Below are 13,296 nucleotides of genomic sequence, written 5' to 3' on the forward strand. Positions count from 1 at the left end.
ATAATGGTGTTTGCTGACTTGTCTCCCATTACAGTTAAGCGACGTCAGGAAATGCAACCGGTTACCAAATTGCTGAGGGAGGAAAATATAAGATATCGATGGCTGTACCCCTTTGGCTTGAGTTTCTCGTTGAAGGGTGAGACTCACCGTACCAAATCCTTACCGGAAGCGGCGGCCCTTCTCCACAATGCCGGTTTCCCTGGCTTGGATCAGTTCAAAACGGCGCCACAAGCAACCGCTCGATGAGAAGAATACCCAAAATGGCAACGGGTGCAGAAAGGGGATAAACGGTTGCAACGCAATGCCGATCCTTCTGTTCCTCATCATGCAAAGACCTGAGAGACTGGTATCTGTAAATGATTTGGGGGTACTGCTGGTACTCTGAGTACTCGGTATCATTGGCTGGTTTGACTTTTATACGCTTTGGGTTTGCAATTTCTAAGGGGAATTAAATGTACTTAATTGTTGTTTAATTTACACAGTTGGTTGGGCTGGAAGGGCAGTCTCACGGGGATGATTCTTCCTCCCTTCAGAAGCTATTTTGGATGCGAGCTGCATACCAAATACAGGGGAAAGGGGTAGAGCGGGAGGGGGGAGGGGGATTGGGGAAGGGGGAACGTCTCAACAATGCTAGGTTGCTCCAATATTTTAACCAGATTAAGGGGGTATCTTACGTTCCTCTATGCTGTGAGTATTGCCATGTCCTGCGGTGGTCCAGGGGTTGTTCTTCTCAGCGGGGTAGCGATGGTATTAGATAGGTTTCAGGACCAGTCATGGCTGCTTTGACGCTTCTGTCCCTTAATGTCAAGGGTCTTAATTCTCCATATAAAAGGCACTGTCTCTATTCTGATTTACTACACCATAGTGCCTCTATTATTTTCCTTCAGGAGACGCATTTAAAAAAACGTTATGAATCTCTCTTGAAACACCAGGCGTATCCAGCACAATATTGGGCAGCTAGACCTCTCACCCATAAATATCTAGGGGTTGGAATTCTAAACTCCAAAGATGTAATGTACGAAGAGGTGGCATGTTACAGGGACCCCGTGGGAGGCTATCTTATTCTTATTATTAATATTGGAGGGGAAAAGTTCACTTTAGTTAATATATATGCTCCTAACTCTGGTCAGGGGCTATTTCTCCAACATATCAGCCACTTGCTAGAGCAACACAGTGAGGGGCATTTAGTGGTCGGGGGCGACTTTAACTTGACCCTCAACCCTCATTTGGATAATTCCAGGGGTAGCGTTACTTCCTCTGGTACTTATCGTAGACTTTTTAAGTCCTTTATATCCCAATGGCACCTGATTGATGTCTGGCGATGTTGGAATCCTAAGGGCAAGGGTTATACATTTTATTCTAAAGTGCATCAGACATACTCCAGGATTGATGCTTTGCTAATCTCTAAAAGTTGTGTTAACTTAGTAGAGAATCCGGTTTTGGGGCCCATTACCTGGTCCGACCATGGTCCCATCATGTGTCAGGTAGTGCTCAGTTCTTATGATAAAGGCCTTCAATACTGGAAGTTAAATGAAAGTTTATTGGATGATGATTCTTTTGTGCAACAGCTACAAACGGGGATACAGGAGTACCTGGAACACAATGACACGTCTGACGTTTCCCCCATGACGCTGTGGGACTGCCTAAAGGCAGTACTCCAAGGTAAACTTATAGCCCGAGGGGCATATTTAAAAAAACAACGCAATAAAGTCAAAACAGATACTCTACAACTTTTACATAGATTAAGCTTACAACATCAGCGATCTGGAACTCCCACTTTACTGGAGGAGATAGATACACTGAGGGCACAGTTGGAAAAATTAGAATCCGCCCATATAGCGTATAAGCTAACGATCACCAAACAATTATATTATGAAGGGGGAAATAAAGCGGGAAAACAATTAGCAAGAAAGCTTAAGACTCAACAACTGCAGAATAATATCATCAAAATAAAGGATGAGTGCGGCAATATGCTCACTTCTAATACAGACATCAGGAAGAGATTTATCAGATTTTACTCTGCGTTATATACAGCTGAAGGACAGATTGAATTGGGAAAGATAGATTCTAATTTAGCCCAAACATCGCTCCCGGCCATATCCCCGTCCATTCAAGAATCTTTAGATCGTCATATTTCCCCGGCTGAAGTTACCTGGGCTATAAAAACTTTGAAAATGGGGAAATCTCCGGGGCTAGACGGGTTCACGGCTGCCTTTTATAAAAAGTTTAGTGGTTTGCTAACTCCCCTATTAGTAAATCTCTTTAATGCTCTCCAGGGAGACCTATCCCTTTCCTCTGCCGCCAATTTAGCTGGGGTGACTATCCTGGTGAAACCTGGAAGGGACCCTACTAATTGTGGTTCTTATCGACCTATTTCACTCATAAATTTAGATATGAAAATATTAGCAAAAATATTGGCAAACAGGCTAAATAATTATCTCCCTCAAATTATTCACTTGGATCAATCGGGGTTTATCCCAGGCCGAATGGCGTCAGACTACGTGAAAACTCATTGATCTCATAGGACTGGCTCGCGCGGAGCGTATTCCTTTGGCCCTTTTGGCAATAGATGCTGAGAAAGCTTTTGACATGGTCCATTGGCCTTTTCTGTTCCAGACAATGAAGGCTTTCCAGTTTGGTGAGAAATTCCTTCGTTGGGTAATGAAATTGTATGAGGCGCCTCAAGCATGCTTGAAAATTAATGGGGGATATTCCTCTCCTTTTCTTGTGGAACGGGGCACTCGTCAGGGATGCCCTCTATCTCCTTTACTATTTGCCCTCTTTTTAGAGCCTTTTACCCACCATATTAGGGCTAATACAAAGATCTCTGGATTAGGAGTGGGGTCCTTTTACTCTAAAATGTCCCTTTTCGCGGACGACATATTGTTTACCATTACTAACCCCAAAGTCTCTCTTGCGGCACTTACGGCAGAGATGAAATCATTCAGTGAGGTGTCCGGATTCAAAGTAAATTGGGACAAATCTGAGTTGCTAAATATAACTTTGTCTGCCTCGCTAGTGGATCAGCTTAAAAAGTCGCATCCATTTAAATGGGCCAAAGGGAAATTGAAATACTTGGGAATCTACATTGGTAGTCATTCAGATCTCTTTCGGCTTAATTATCCACCCTTGTTGTTGAAGATTTATAGAGAGCTGGAGGAATGGGATCGCTGCCATATCTCGTGGTTAGGACGCCTGGCCATCATAAAAATGAACATTCTCCCCAGACTTCTTTACCTCTTTCAGACCTTACCCTTGGTGGTGCCTACCAAATTGATTGCTAAATGGCAAGGCAGGTTGTTTAAATTCTTGTGGCGGGCTAAACAGCCCAGGATTAAAAGGACACTTTTATATTTCCCTAAATCTCAAGGCGGATTGGGGATGCCATACTTATTGGGATATTATGGAGCTGCCCATTTAAAGGCGGCAGTGGATTGGCATAACTCTCAGTTAATAAAGCCCTGGGTGCAGTTAGAACAGGAGCTAGTGGGTGGTCTCCCTTTATCCGCTCTTCTGTGGCAACCCCGTAAAACTTGGAATCCGAGGCCTACCCTTCCCGAGACTGTACTAGCGACGTTGGCCGTGTGGAACAGATGGCGGAGCGTGCTGGTGAATGACCGGGCTGTCTTTTCTAGCACGCATTTGTTCCACCACCAAGCTTTTTTACATGCTGGACAATCACAAAGGGCTTCCCGCTGGCAATCGTTGGGTATTACCAAGGTGGCACACTTGTGGGACCCGGGGGGCCTTGTTTCATTTCCTATCATACAAGAACGTTATCATGTGGACCCAAGAGATTATTACTTTTATTTACAAACGCGTCATTTTCTGACACATACACTTCAGATAGGAAATAGCCCCATGAGCACGTCTCCTTTTGAAGCGTTGTGCCTGCAGGCCCTATACCCACTGGAACCCTCAGCCAAAGAACCAGAGTTCCCAAAGTGGACTCCATGGTCTTCGCTGTCACAAAACACACTAACATTCCAGTCTGAGGAGCGGCACTCAAGGATGCCCAGGACAGATGTCAGGAATCCATCCTTAGTCATTTGATGCAGCAGCTATGTCACTACAGATCGCTGCCTGCTGTGCCGTGGTGACACGTGCCTGTTTATCACTTGCCAGGAACGCTACCACGTCCGTCGAAACATCAGAACCAGCGATATCCTTCCTCATGGATGCAATGTCCGACCTGGTGTGCACCTCAGCCAGGGGCGTCTCATCCATTGTGGCAGCCGGAAGGCAACTCTGGCTCCGAAGCTGGTCAGCCGACACGACCTCCAAGACGAAACTCACAAGAATGCCCTTTAAAGGGGCCCTCCTGTTCAGAAGTGAACTGGAGAAGTTAGCTGACAAATGGGGCGAATCCCCCAGTACCTCGGCTACCAGAGGACAAGAACAAAAGAAGCCAACGCCCCTCTCCCTGAACATCCAAGGGCAGAGGATCACAGCGTTTTAGGCCGTACAAGAATACATACCAAGCACCTCACCCCGCAGAGGTGCTTGGTACGCAAGAGGAGAGCTGTCTCAAGTCCAGGCCCCAGCTGCACCCCACAATAAGAATCAACCGACCCATCCACAGGAAGAAGCCATAGGGGGCAGGCTTGCCCTATTCTACCAAAGATGGGTCGAGATAACGTCGGACAAGTGGGTCTTAACCATCATTCGAGAGGGATACTATCTGGACTTCCACAGCATCCCTCCAAATTTGTGAAATCCCCCTTGCCACTCCCCCTCAGAGGACGGCAGTGGAAACCACAAAGACAAAATTGCTCTCCCTAGAGGCTATAACACCGGTGCCCACGCACCAACAAAATACTGGGCATTATTCCATCTATTTTATCGTCCCCAAGAAAGAGGGAACGTTCCGGCCCATCCTGGACCTCTAGTCTGTCGACCACTTCCTGAGGGTACCACACTTCTGCATGGAAACCCTTCGCTCGGTCATAAGGGCAGTACAGCTGGGAGAATTTCTGACCTCCCTGGACCTGTCAGAAGCCTATCTGCACATCCTGGTCCATCACGACCACCAGTGCTTTCAACGCTTCGCGATTATGGACCACCACTATCAGTTCCGGGCACTACCCTTCGGACTAGCCACTGCCCCTCGGACGTTCACAAAAATCATGGTTGTAGTGGCAGCGACACTGAGGAAAGAAGGAATCCTTGTACACCGTACCTGGACAATTGGCTGATCAGGACAAAATCTCCAGAAGAAAGTCATCAGGCGACCTCCAGAGTCAAGAATCTACTGCAGAATCTCGGGTGGGTCGTCAACACAACCAAGAGCTGCCTGCAGCCCTCCCAATCACTAGAATACCTGGGAGACCAGTTTGACACCCAACAAGACAAGGTCATCCTTCCCCTTACAAGGAGAAGGAAATTGATGGACCAATTGAGAACTATTGAACAGCACTCACCCCACGGTATGGGACTACCTCTAAGTCCTTGGCCTCATGACATCAACCCTAGAAGTTGTCCCATGGGCAAGGGCCCACATGCGACCACTACAATGTTCCCTACTATCACGATGGAATCAGATGTCCCAGCTCCTATGGTGGCTACAAGAAGACCATCTGAGTAAGGGAGTAAGACTATCCCCCACCGACCTGGGTCTTGCTCACCATAGATACGAGCCTATGAGGGTGGGGAGCCCACTGCCAGGAACTGACCGTCCAGGGACAATGGAACATCGCCCGCCTGGAAGCCTGGGCAGTCAGACTAGCCTGCCTACGATTCAGTTACAGACTCCGAGGAGAATCTGTCAGTCATGTTGGACAACAGCACAACAGTGGCCTACATCAACCGCCGGGGAGGAACCAGAAGCCAACAGGTTTATCTGGAAATAGACCCCCTAATAGCGTGGGCGGAAGCAAACCTGCAAGGGATCTCGGCCGCCCACATCACGGGAAAAGACATCACTGCGGGCTACCTCAGCAAAGAAAGTCTAGACCCAGGGGAATGGAAGCTGTCGACCACAGCCTTCCAGCTGATAATAAACCGCTGGGGATCTCCAGCCATGGATCTTCTGTCAACCCGGTCCAACTCCCAAGTTCCCAACTTCTTCAGTCGCAGATGAGTCACACAATCTCAGGGGATCAATGCCCTCATCCAAACCTGGCCACAGGAAGACCTGCTGTGTACGCCTTTCCTCCATGGCCACTACTGGGCAGGATCATCCGCAAGATAGAACACCTCAGGGGGGTTAGTACTTCTAGTGGCCCCGGACTGGCCAAAGAAGACCATGGTGCACGGACATGCGAAGACTTCTGGCGGGGAGCCCTCTCTTTGCCTCCACACAGGGATCTGCTCCAGCAAGGGCCTATCCTCCACGAAGACCCAACTCTATTCTCTCTTATGGTCTGGCTATTGAGAGGACGTGCCTGAAGAAGAGCGGATACTTGGGGGCAGTGATTGACACCTTGCTCCGAGCACGCAAGTTTTCCACGTCTCTAACCTACATACGAATATGGAGAATATTCGAAGCCTGCTGTGAAGACCGTGACATCCTTCGGACAGTCACAATTCCCACGATGCTGGAATTTCTGCAGGACGGCCTACAGAAGGGGGGTGTCTCTCAACTCCATCAAGGTTCAGGTTGCCGCGTTGGTCTGCTTCAGAGCCAAAGTGGACGGCATCAGTCTATCTTCACATCCAGATGTCTCCTGCTTCATGAGAAGTGTCAAGCAAATCTGACTGCCATTATAGTGGCCGGTACCTCTATGGAACCTCAATCTAGTTCTAGACTTCCTTCAGACCCACTCGCGGGCTATCTCTATGGCTTCTAACCCTGAAGACCGCATTCCTAGTGGCAATATGTTCAGCCCTTTGTATCTCCACAAGCACTATCCTGCCGGGAACCGTTCCTCAGACTCACTGGGATCCATACAGCTACGCACTGTCCCCTCCTTCCTTCCAAAGGTGGTTTCTCATTTCTATCTAAACCAAACCATCTCGCTGCCATCTCCAGATGAGCATAAGGACTCTGAAGACTCTCGCCTCCTTTGCCATCTTAACGTCGGCAGACTCCTAGTCTGATATCTGGAAAGGTCAGAATCCATATGAAAGACGGACCACCTATTCGTCCTTCACAGCAGGAAGAAACAAGGGGAAGCGGCCTCGTGGGCAACCATAGCCCACTGGATCAAAGAAGTAAGGCCGCCTACGTAGTGGCAGGGAAGCCCCCCACCTCTACAAGCCAAGGTCATTCCACAAGAGCTCAGGCAGTGTCCTGGGCAGAAACCAAGATGCTGTCACCTGCCGAGATCTGTTGGGCGGCGACATGGTCCTCCATTCACACCTTCTCTAGGTTCTACTGCCTGGATGTTCAGGCTCAGGAGGATACAGCATTTGCAAGGGCAGTACTAAGGGGGCCACAGGCAGCCTCCCATCTGGTTCGGGCGTAGCTTTTGTACATCCCATTGGTCCTGAGTCCATCTGCTACACGCTAGGAAATGGAGAAATTACTTAGCTGATAATTTAGTTTTCCTTAGTGTAGACAGATGGACAGTATCCCGACCACGGCTGCCTCAAAGTATGGAAACCTCGGGGGACAGTTCCTGAGAGCAAGACAAGCACAAGTAAGCCAGATGTTACCCCTAGTTAAGACACCCATAGTTACCGGGTGTTGGCATTTCTCGGTTGAGTTCACTGGCGGTCTCCAGCTAGAATTCACATCAACCAGTTCAAGCTAATCAAGTTATCCAAACACACAAATATATATCTACTATTGCTTTTTGAGGAGAATACTGAAGTACAGAGCTTCCTACACGGGTGTATGTGGTGCTGATGTCAGATTGGAATCTGACAGTCTCCAACTGCTATCGGGAGCACACTATACCCATTGGTCCTGAGTCCAGCTGTCTACACTAAGGAAAACTAAATTATCAGGTAAGTAATTTCTCCATTACTCCGCGTGCGGAAGTTCTCTACATCCCTAGCGTATGTGCGGGTCTGGAGAGTATTTGAGGCCTGGTGCAAGGAACGCGGTGTTCCCCCTGGGCAGTAAAGGTTCCAGTAATTCTGGAATTTTTGCAGGATGGCTTGAATAAAGGTTTGACCCTTAACGCCTTGAAGGTCCAAGTAGCAGCTTTCTCCTGTTTCAGGTGTGAGGTGCATGGAAAAACCCGCCTGTTGGCTCACCCAGAAGTGGTCTGTTTTTTGAAAGGGGTGAAGCACCTCCGGCCACCCCTATCATGGCTTGTTCCCTTGTGGAATCTTAATGTAGTATTGGAGTTTTTGGCAGGGCCCTCCTTTCGGCTGCTGCGCAGTTTTCCTTGCATTTATTAAAATGCAAGGAAATGGTGTTCCTGGTGGTTATATACTTGGCACATCGAATCTGTGAACTACAGTTTCTCCGGATGACTCCAGGAGCGTTACAGCTTCGTACCATTCCATCCTTGCCCAAGGTAGTCTTGGACTTTCATTTCAATCAGTCCATTTCGTTACCAACCCTGGATGTGGAAGAATACAGTCTTCTCCATCAATGAAACATCAGTCGGTTTTTGGTGTGCTATCTGGAAGTTTCAGAACCGGTCTGAAAGATGGACTGCCTGTTTGTCCTTCACAATAGAAGGAAGCAGGGCGAACCAGCTTCGTGGGCTACCATAGCTCGCTGGATTAAGGAGGTGGTCATGGGAGCCTATGTGGAGGTAGGAAAGCCATTACCTTCTCAGGTTAAAGTTCATTCCACTAGGGCTCAGGCGGTCTCATGGGTGGAAGCTAAACTGCTGTCTCCTGTTGACATCTGCCGAGCAGCGACATGGCGGTCCTTGCACACCTTCTCCAGGTTCTATTGCCTGGACGTGCAGGCCCAAGAGGATGCAGCCTTTGCAAGGGCAGTGTTAACTGGACCGCGGGCAGCCTCCCACCCCGATCTGGAGTAGCTTTTGTACATCCACTGGTCCTCCGGCTAGACGCTTGGAAATGGAGAAATTACTTACCTGATAATTTAGTTTTCCTTAGTGTAGACAGATGGACTCAGCATCCCAAAGATTCACCCATGGTATGATTGATTCCAAGAGATGGGGGGGGCCCTTGGCTTTCTTGGATGGCAGTGCCATTATTTGTGCGCGCTTAGAGCTTAAATGCTTGCCGGAGCGCGGAGTTATGAGCGCGGATGCGCTTGGTTAATGGCGTCGGATGTGCAGAAGTTATGCACACGGCACAGATATGTGCACAGTTGTTCGCGTCACCGTGCATACAAGCGAGATGTGCGCGCCACTGTGCACTTACCCCGTAGATAAGCGTTTAAGCTAGGCGCTTCGGGCCTCTGACCTGCTGCGTGCGTACCGCCCGTCGAGGGGGGGGGGGGAATGGCGCAGACCCCGAAGGCAAGATGGCGACACCCCCCTCCCCGGGAGGGTCTACAGGTGTGGACCCTCATACTGAATCGGGGCCTGCCCAAGGGGGGCTGCACAACCAGATTTTAAAACCTCTGAGGAAGGACGGTATGGCTATTCGAGCCTTGGAGACCGGAGACTTAGAAGTAAAGGTTTCTACCTAACCTGGTCTCAGTGCTTACTGGTCGTGTGCCGGGCGGTCTCCAACTGCGGGGGTAGAGGGAAATACCTTCACCGCCGTGCTTGAATCTGCACCCGCTGCCTTTCAGCTACCCTGGGGGCTAAGTCCATGCCGGGATTCAGACCAAGGCTCACCTCTGAGGAATATCGCGAATCAACCCCAGGAAAATCTTTGCTGGGGGAGGGACCATTAGGTTTCACCACAGGAGAAGCGGAGCTCTCTTGGTAAATTTTCTCTTTCTTGCTGAATATGTTACACTATTCTTGTTTGGGATAGTGTCTGCATCTGCTATGGAGACTGAGAAATACTGAGATAAGCACACTGCACGGCTATGTAGACTGACATCAGTTTTGAAATCTGACTCAGTCTCCCATCTGCTATCAGGAGAGCACAATATCCATTGGTCCTGAGTCAATCTGTCGACACTAAGGAAAACGAAATTATCAGGTAAGTAATTTCTCCATTCTTAATTCAAGCAAGTTTGGAAAAAATATATGAAAATATATATAAATATATGAGAATAATATAGCAGGGGAGAAGAAAAACTGATACTTCACGCATATCCAGCATAGCTCCCTGCTTCAACGGCAGGGGAGAAGAAAAACTCATACTACACGCATATCCAGCATAGCTCCCTGCTTCAACGGCAGGGGAGAAGAAAAACAACCAATAAGGGCTGAATAACATAGTCTGGGTAAAACAAATAAGCATGGGTGTAGCTTGCTTATTGCGGCGGTTACTTCCCCTACTACCCCTAACTAATCAAGCTTGATATTTCACTTGGATGCAGCTCCATCACTGCTCTCTACATTAATGGTGGGGGTGGAAGGGAAATAGAACCAAAGAGCTAAGAGAAACAGATAAGTATGAGAAAAAATGTGTGAAGCTTGCTGGGCAGACTGGATGGGCCGTTTGGTCTTCTTCTGCCGTCATTTCTATGTTTCTATATATATGTTAGAATAGTTAGCCTAGCATCAATGAATAAAGCCTCAGGAGAGCTAGATATATTGGCATTAGGGGACATGATATGAAGTTGCAAGGGTTATAAGTCAATTTTTTCTTGAAATGGGTGGTGCATACCTGGAATGCCCTCCTAGTATAGGAATAAAAGTATCAAAATGCAGAATGCACAGAATCCCTAGAATGGTAATGGAGCAATGGGGTAAATGCTCACAGTTACAAACCTAAACGAGGTGTGGGGTAGCTTGCACAGAGAAGTCTTGCTATGTAGACTTGGACCATTTGTATCATTTTCTGCTGTCATTTTCTATGTGACTGGTGTTTCCCAACCAATATGCCTTCAGACATGATTAGGTGGGCCATGGAAGTACTTGAGATCTGCTCAGCACATTACAGCAACACTAACAGTGGTTAAATATATAGGAGCTCTTTTCTGAAAATGTATAATTGTGCATGCCTCTTCTCCCTAGCCATAGTATGAGCCTGAGTATGCTAATCAATGGGTGGCATGTGGGGTATTGTGTAGAATACATGTTGCACAGCATCACCTCTTCTTCAGCTGCTACTTTTGAGTCCTACCAGTCTGTCCTATCCCTGGGCTGAATGAGATGAGCACTGAGCAGTGGATGTAACTTACTGAGTGTTGGGGAGTAGCAGCAAAGGAGCTCTGACAGCCACATTCAGCTGCCATGGTAAATGAGCTGGCTACCTGCAGCACACTGACTTCTGCCTTCTAAATAGAGCAGTGCTTCTCGACACAGTCCTCTGGGCACACTTAACCAATTAGGTTTTCTGGATATCCATAATGGTAGCAATGCATGGAAATCTCTCATGAATATTCATTGTGTGTTTTCTGAAAACCTGACTGGCTTAGGTGTGCCTGAGGACTGGATTAAGAAGCACTGGTAAAGAGGGAGAAAGATTCATTGTGACAGGTTCATGTATCTGTGCCCTCTCTCTCCCTTTGTTCTAAAATTTTAGAAGAAACTAGTGGAGCTTTCAATGCTTCCTTAGCTCTTCCTTTCGCCATATGAATCCTCTTCATGTACTGTGGAAGCTAGTGTGCCACATTTTAGTTGGGCATAAAAATATTAATAATTATTTTGTATTTCTTTCAGGTTATTCAAGATCTCTGGAAATGGAGACAGGCTCTGAAGGATGGGAAATAGTTAAATGTGCAGTTTTTTTTTTTTCATGGGATCTGCAACAGTCCTGTCTTTTTTTTTTTTTAATTTTTCATTTTTTAAATAAACGCTGAGAGAACTTTCCTTTCGGTCTGATACCAGTTGTCCAAAACCTTGTGGTGAGATTGTGTTGTCCAAAATGACTGTTAAATTTTAACATGTAATTCCACCCTTTTGCACATTTTAACTGTTTGGAATGTTGTGTTAAGGCTGTGGTGGTCAGGTGAATGGGAAAGGTGAGGTGATAAATGTAAATGTGAAAATAAAACCAGTATTTTGATATAGTTGACATTCATTTAAAAGGTGGTAATCATAATTGCCAAGTTACTGATTAACTTTGCAATAGTTGCTTGAGTTGTTAATATGCATGCATCCTAAAGTCCTACTATACTAAACACTTCATAGCTGTACGCAGTATACGCAGTGCTGTAAAAGAAAGTCCCCTGCTCACTACAACTTACTGTCTAATCAAGACAAAAAAGCAGGTCAAAAGCGTTGGGGAATTTCATTTATTAAGACAATGTCCTGCTTACAGCTTCATTAATTTTAACGAATCTGGGGTTAAGATTTAAAAGCAGCCTTATATCATGAGGCAGCCCATGCCCTACCACCTTTGTAGCCTATTCCATGCATTTTTCATTGATAAGCAGGCTGAATTAGCTATGCTATGTGGGTGACGACATGAAGGCACTCTGGACATCCACATCTTCAAGCTAAGGTTTTTGAACTTCACACGCAAAGTGCAAGTCCGGTCTCTTCAGTTAGTTTTTTTTCTGTGCTCAGGCATGGATCTCTTGATCTCTCCATGTCTCTTCACAATATCTTGTTTTCTTTTTTCAGTTGCATTAGTGATTCCCCAAACAGCCCTTTTCAGTGCTACGGTGTCAAACCCCAAAACAAAACAGTTTAAATACGGTCAGTGCAGACACGTCTGTATCTGACAACCATAATTACTGCTACATTTGCCTAGGTCCAGCCCATGACCAGGCAAAATGTAGCAAAATGTATGTCTCCTAGGGCAAGAAGACAGACTCTCTCTAGCCTCTGGGAGCAGGAAGGTACTTCATCGTCGGACAGGTATGCACCCTCTCCGAGGCACTCCGTTCACTCCTCCCTGGGACCCAAGTTGATGATGCAGGACGTACCCAGGAGAGTCTCATTGGAAGAGCCTAGGCTAAGAAACAATTCCTCAAGGGGTAGAGGTTGCCTAAAAAATCTAAATCAGCTTTGATTTCGAAAGCTCCTGAAAAAGGCATCAAAATTGCCATCGGAGCGCAGATGCCAGACTAAAGAACATGATGCATCAGAACTGTCAAAAAGCATTGAAACGTGCCGATACATGTGATGCATCTATGCGTTCTTTGACATTGACACAGCTCACAACACACGAAGCACCTGCAGCAAGACTAGCCAAGTTCTGCGCATTGACGCAATCAGTCTTTCTAAATCTGTCACAGTCTCCACAAAGCACTCTACTAAGCATGCAATATAAAAAAGCAAACATTTGCCTTACAGTCGAATCACACAAATCTTTGATCATGTCGACTGATACCTTCCAGGAGATTCTTCCTCAGCCTCTCTGGGTATCACCATGTACTATACCAATTAGCTCTAGATCAGCGTTATCACC

At 47.0% G+C, this 13,296-nt stretch overlaps 1 protein-coding gene across 1 annotated transcript in view; it reads left to right on the forward strand.

Moving 5' to 3' along the window:
* NPM1 (nucleophosmin 1) overlaps positions 1–11,946 on the forward strand; it is an 83,770-nt gene extending 71,824 nt beyond the window's left edge. Inside the window, exon 11 of the mRNA XM_029583629.1 lies at positions 11,601–11,946. Within this exon, the coding sequence (XP_029439489.1) occupies positions 11,601–11,651 (51 nt within the window). The 3' untranslated portion in view covers positions 11,652–11,946. The remainder of the gene's footprint in view (positions 1–11,600) is intronic.
* Positions 11,947–13,296: the final 1,350 nt, after the last annotated feature.

The sequence above is a fragment of the Rhinatrema bivittatum genome, chromosome 18, assembly GCF_901001135.1.
Source record: "Rhinatrema bivittatum chromosome 18, aRhiBiv1.1, whole genome shotgun sequence".
In the NCBI taxonomy this organism is placed as follows: domain Eukaryota; kingdom Metazoa; phylum Chordata; class Amphibia; order Gymnophiona; family Rhinatrematidae; genus Rhinatrema; species Rhinatrema bivittatum.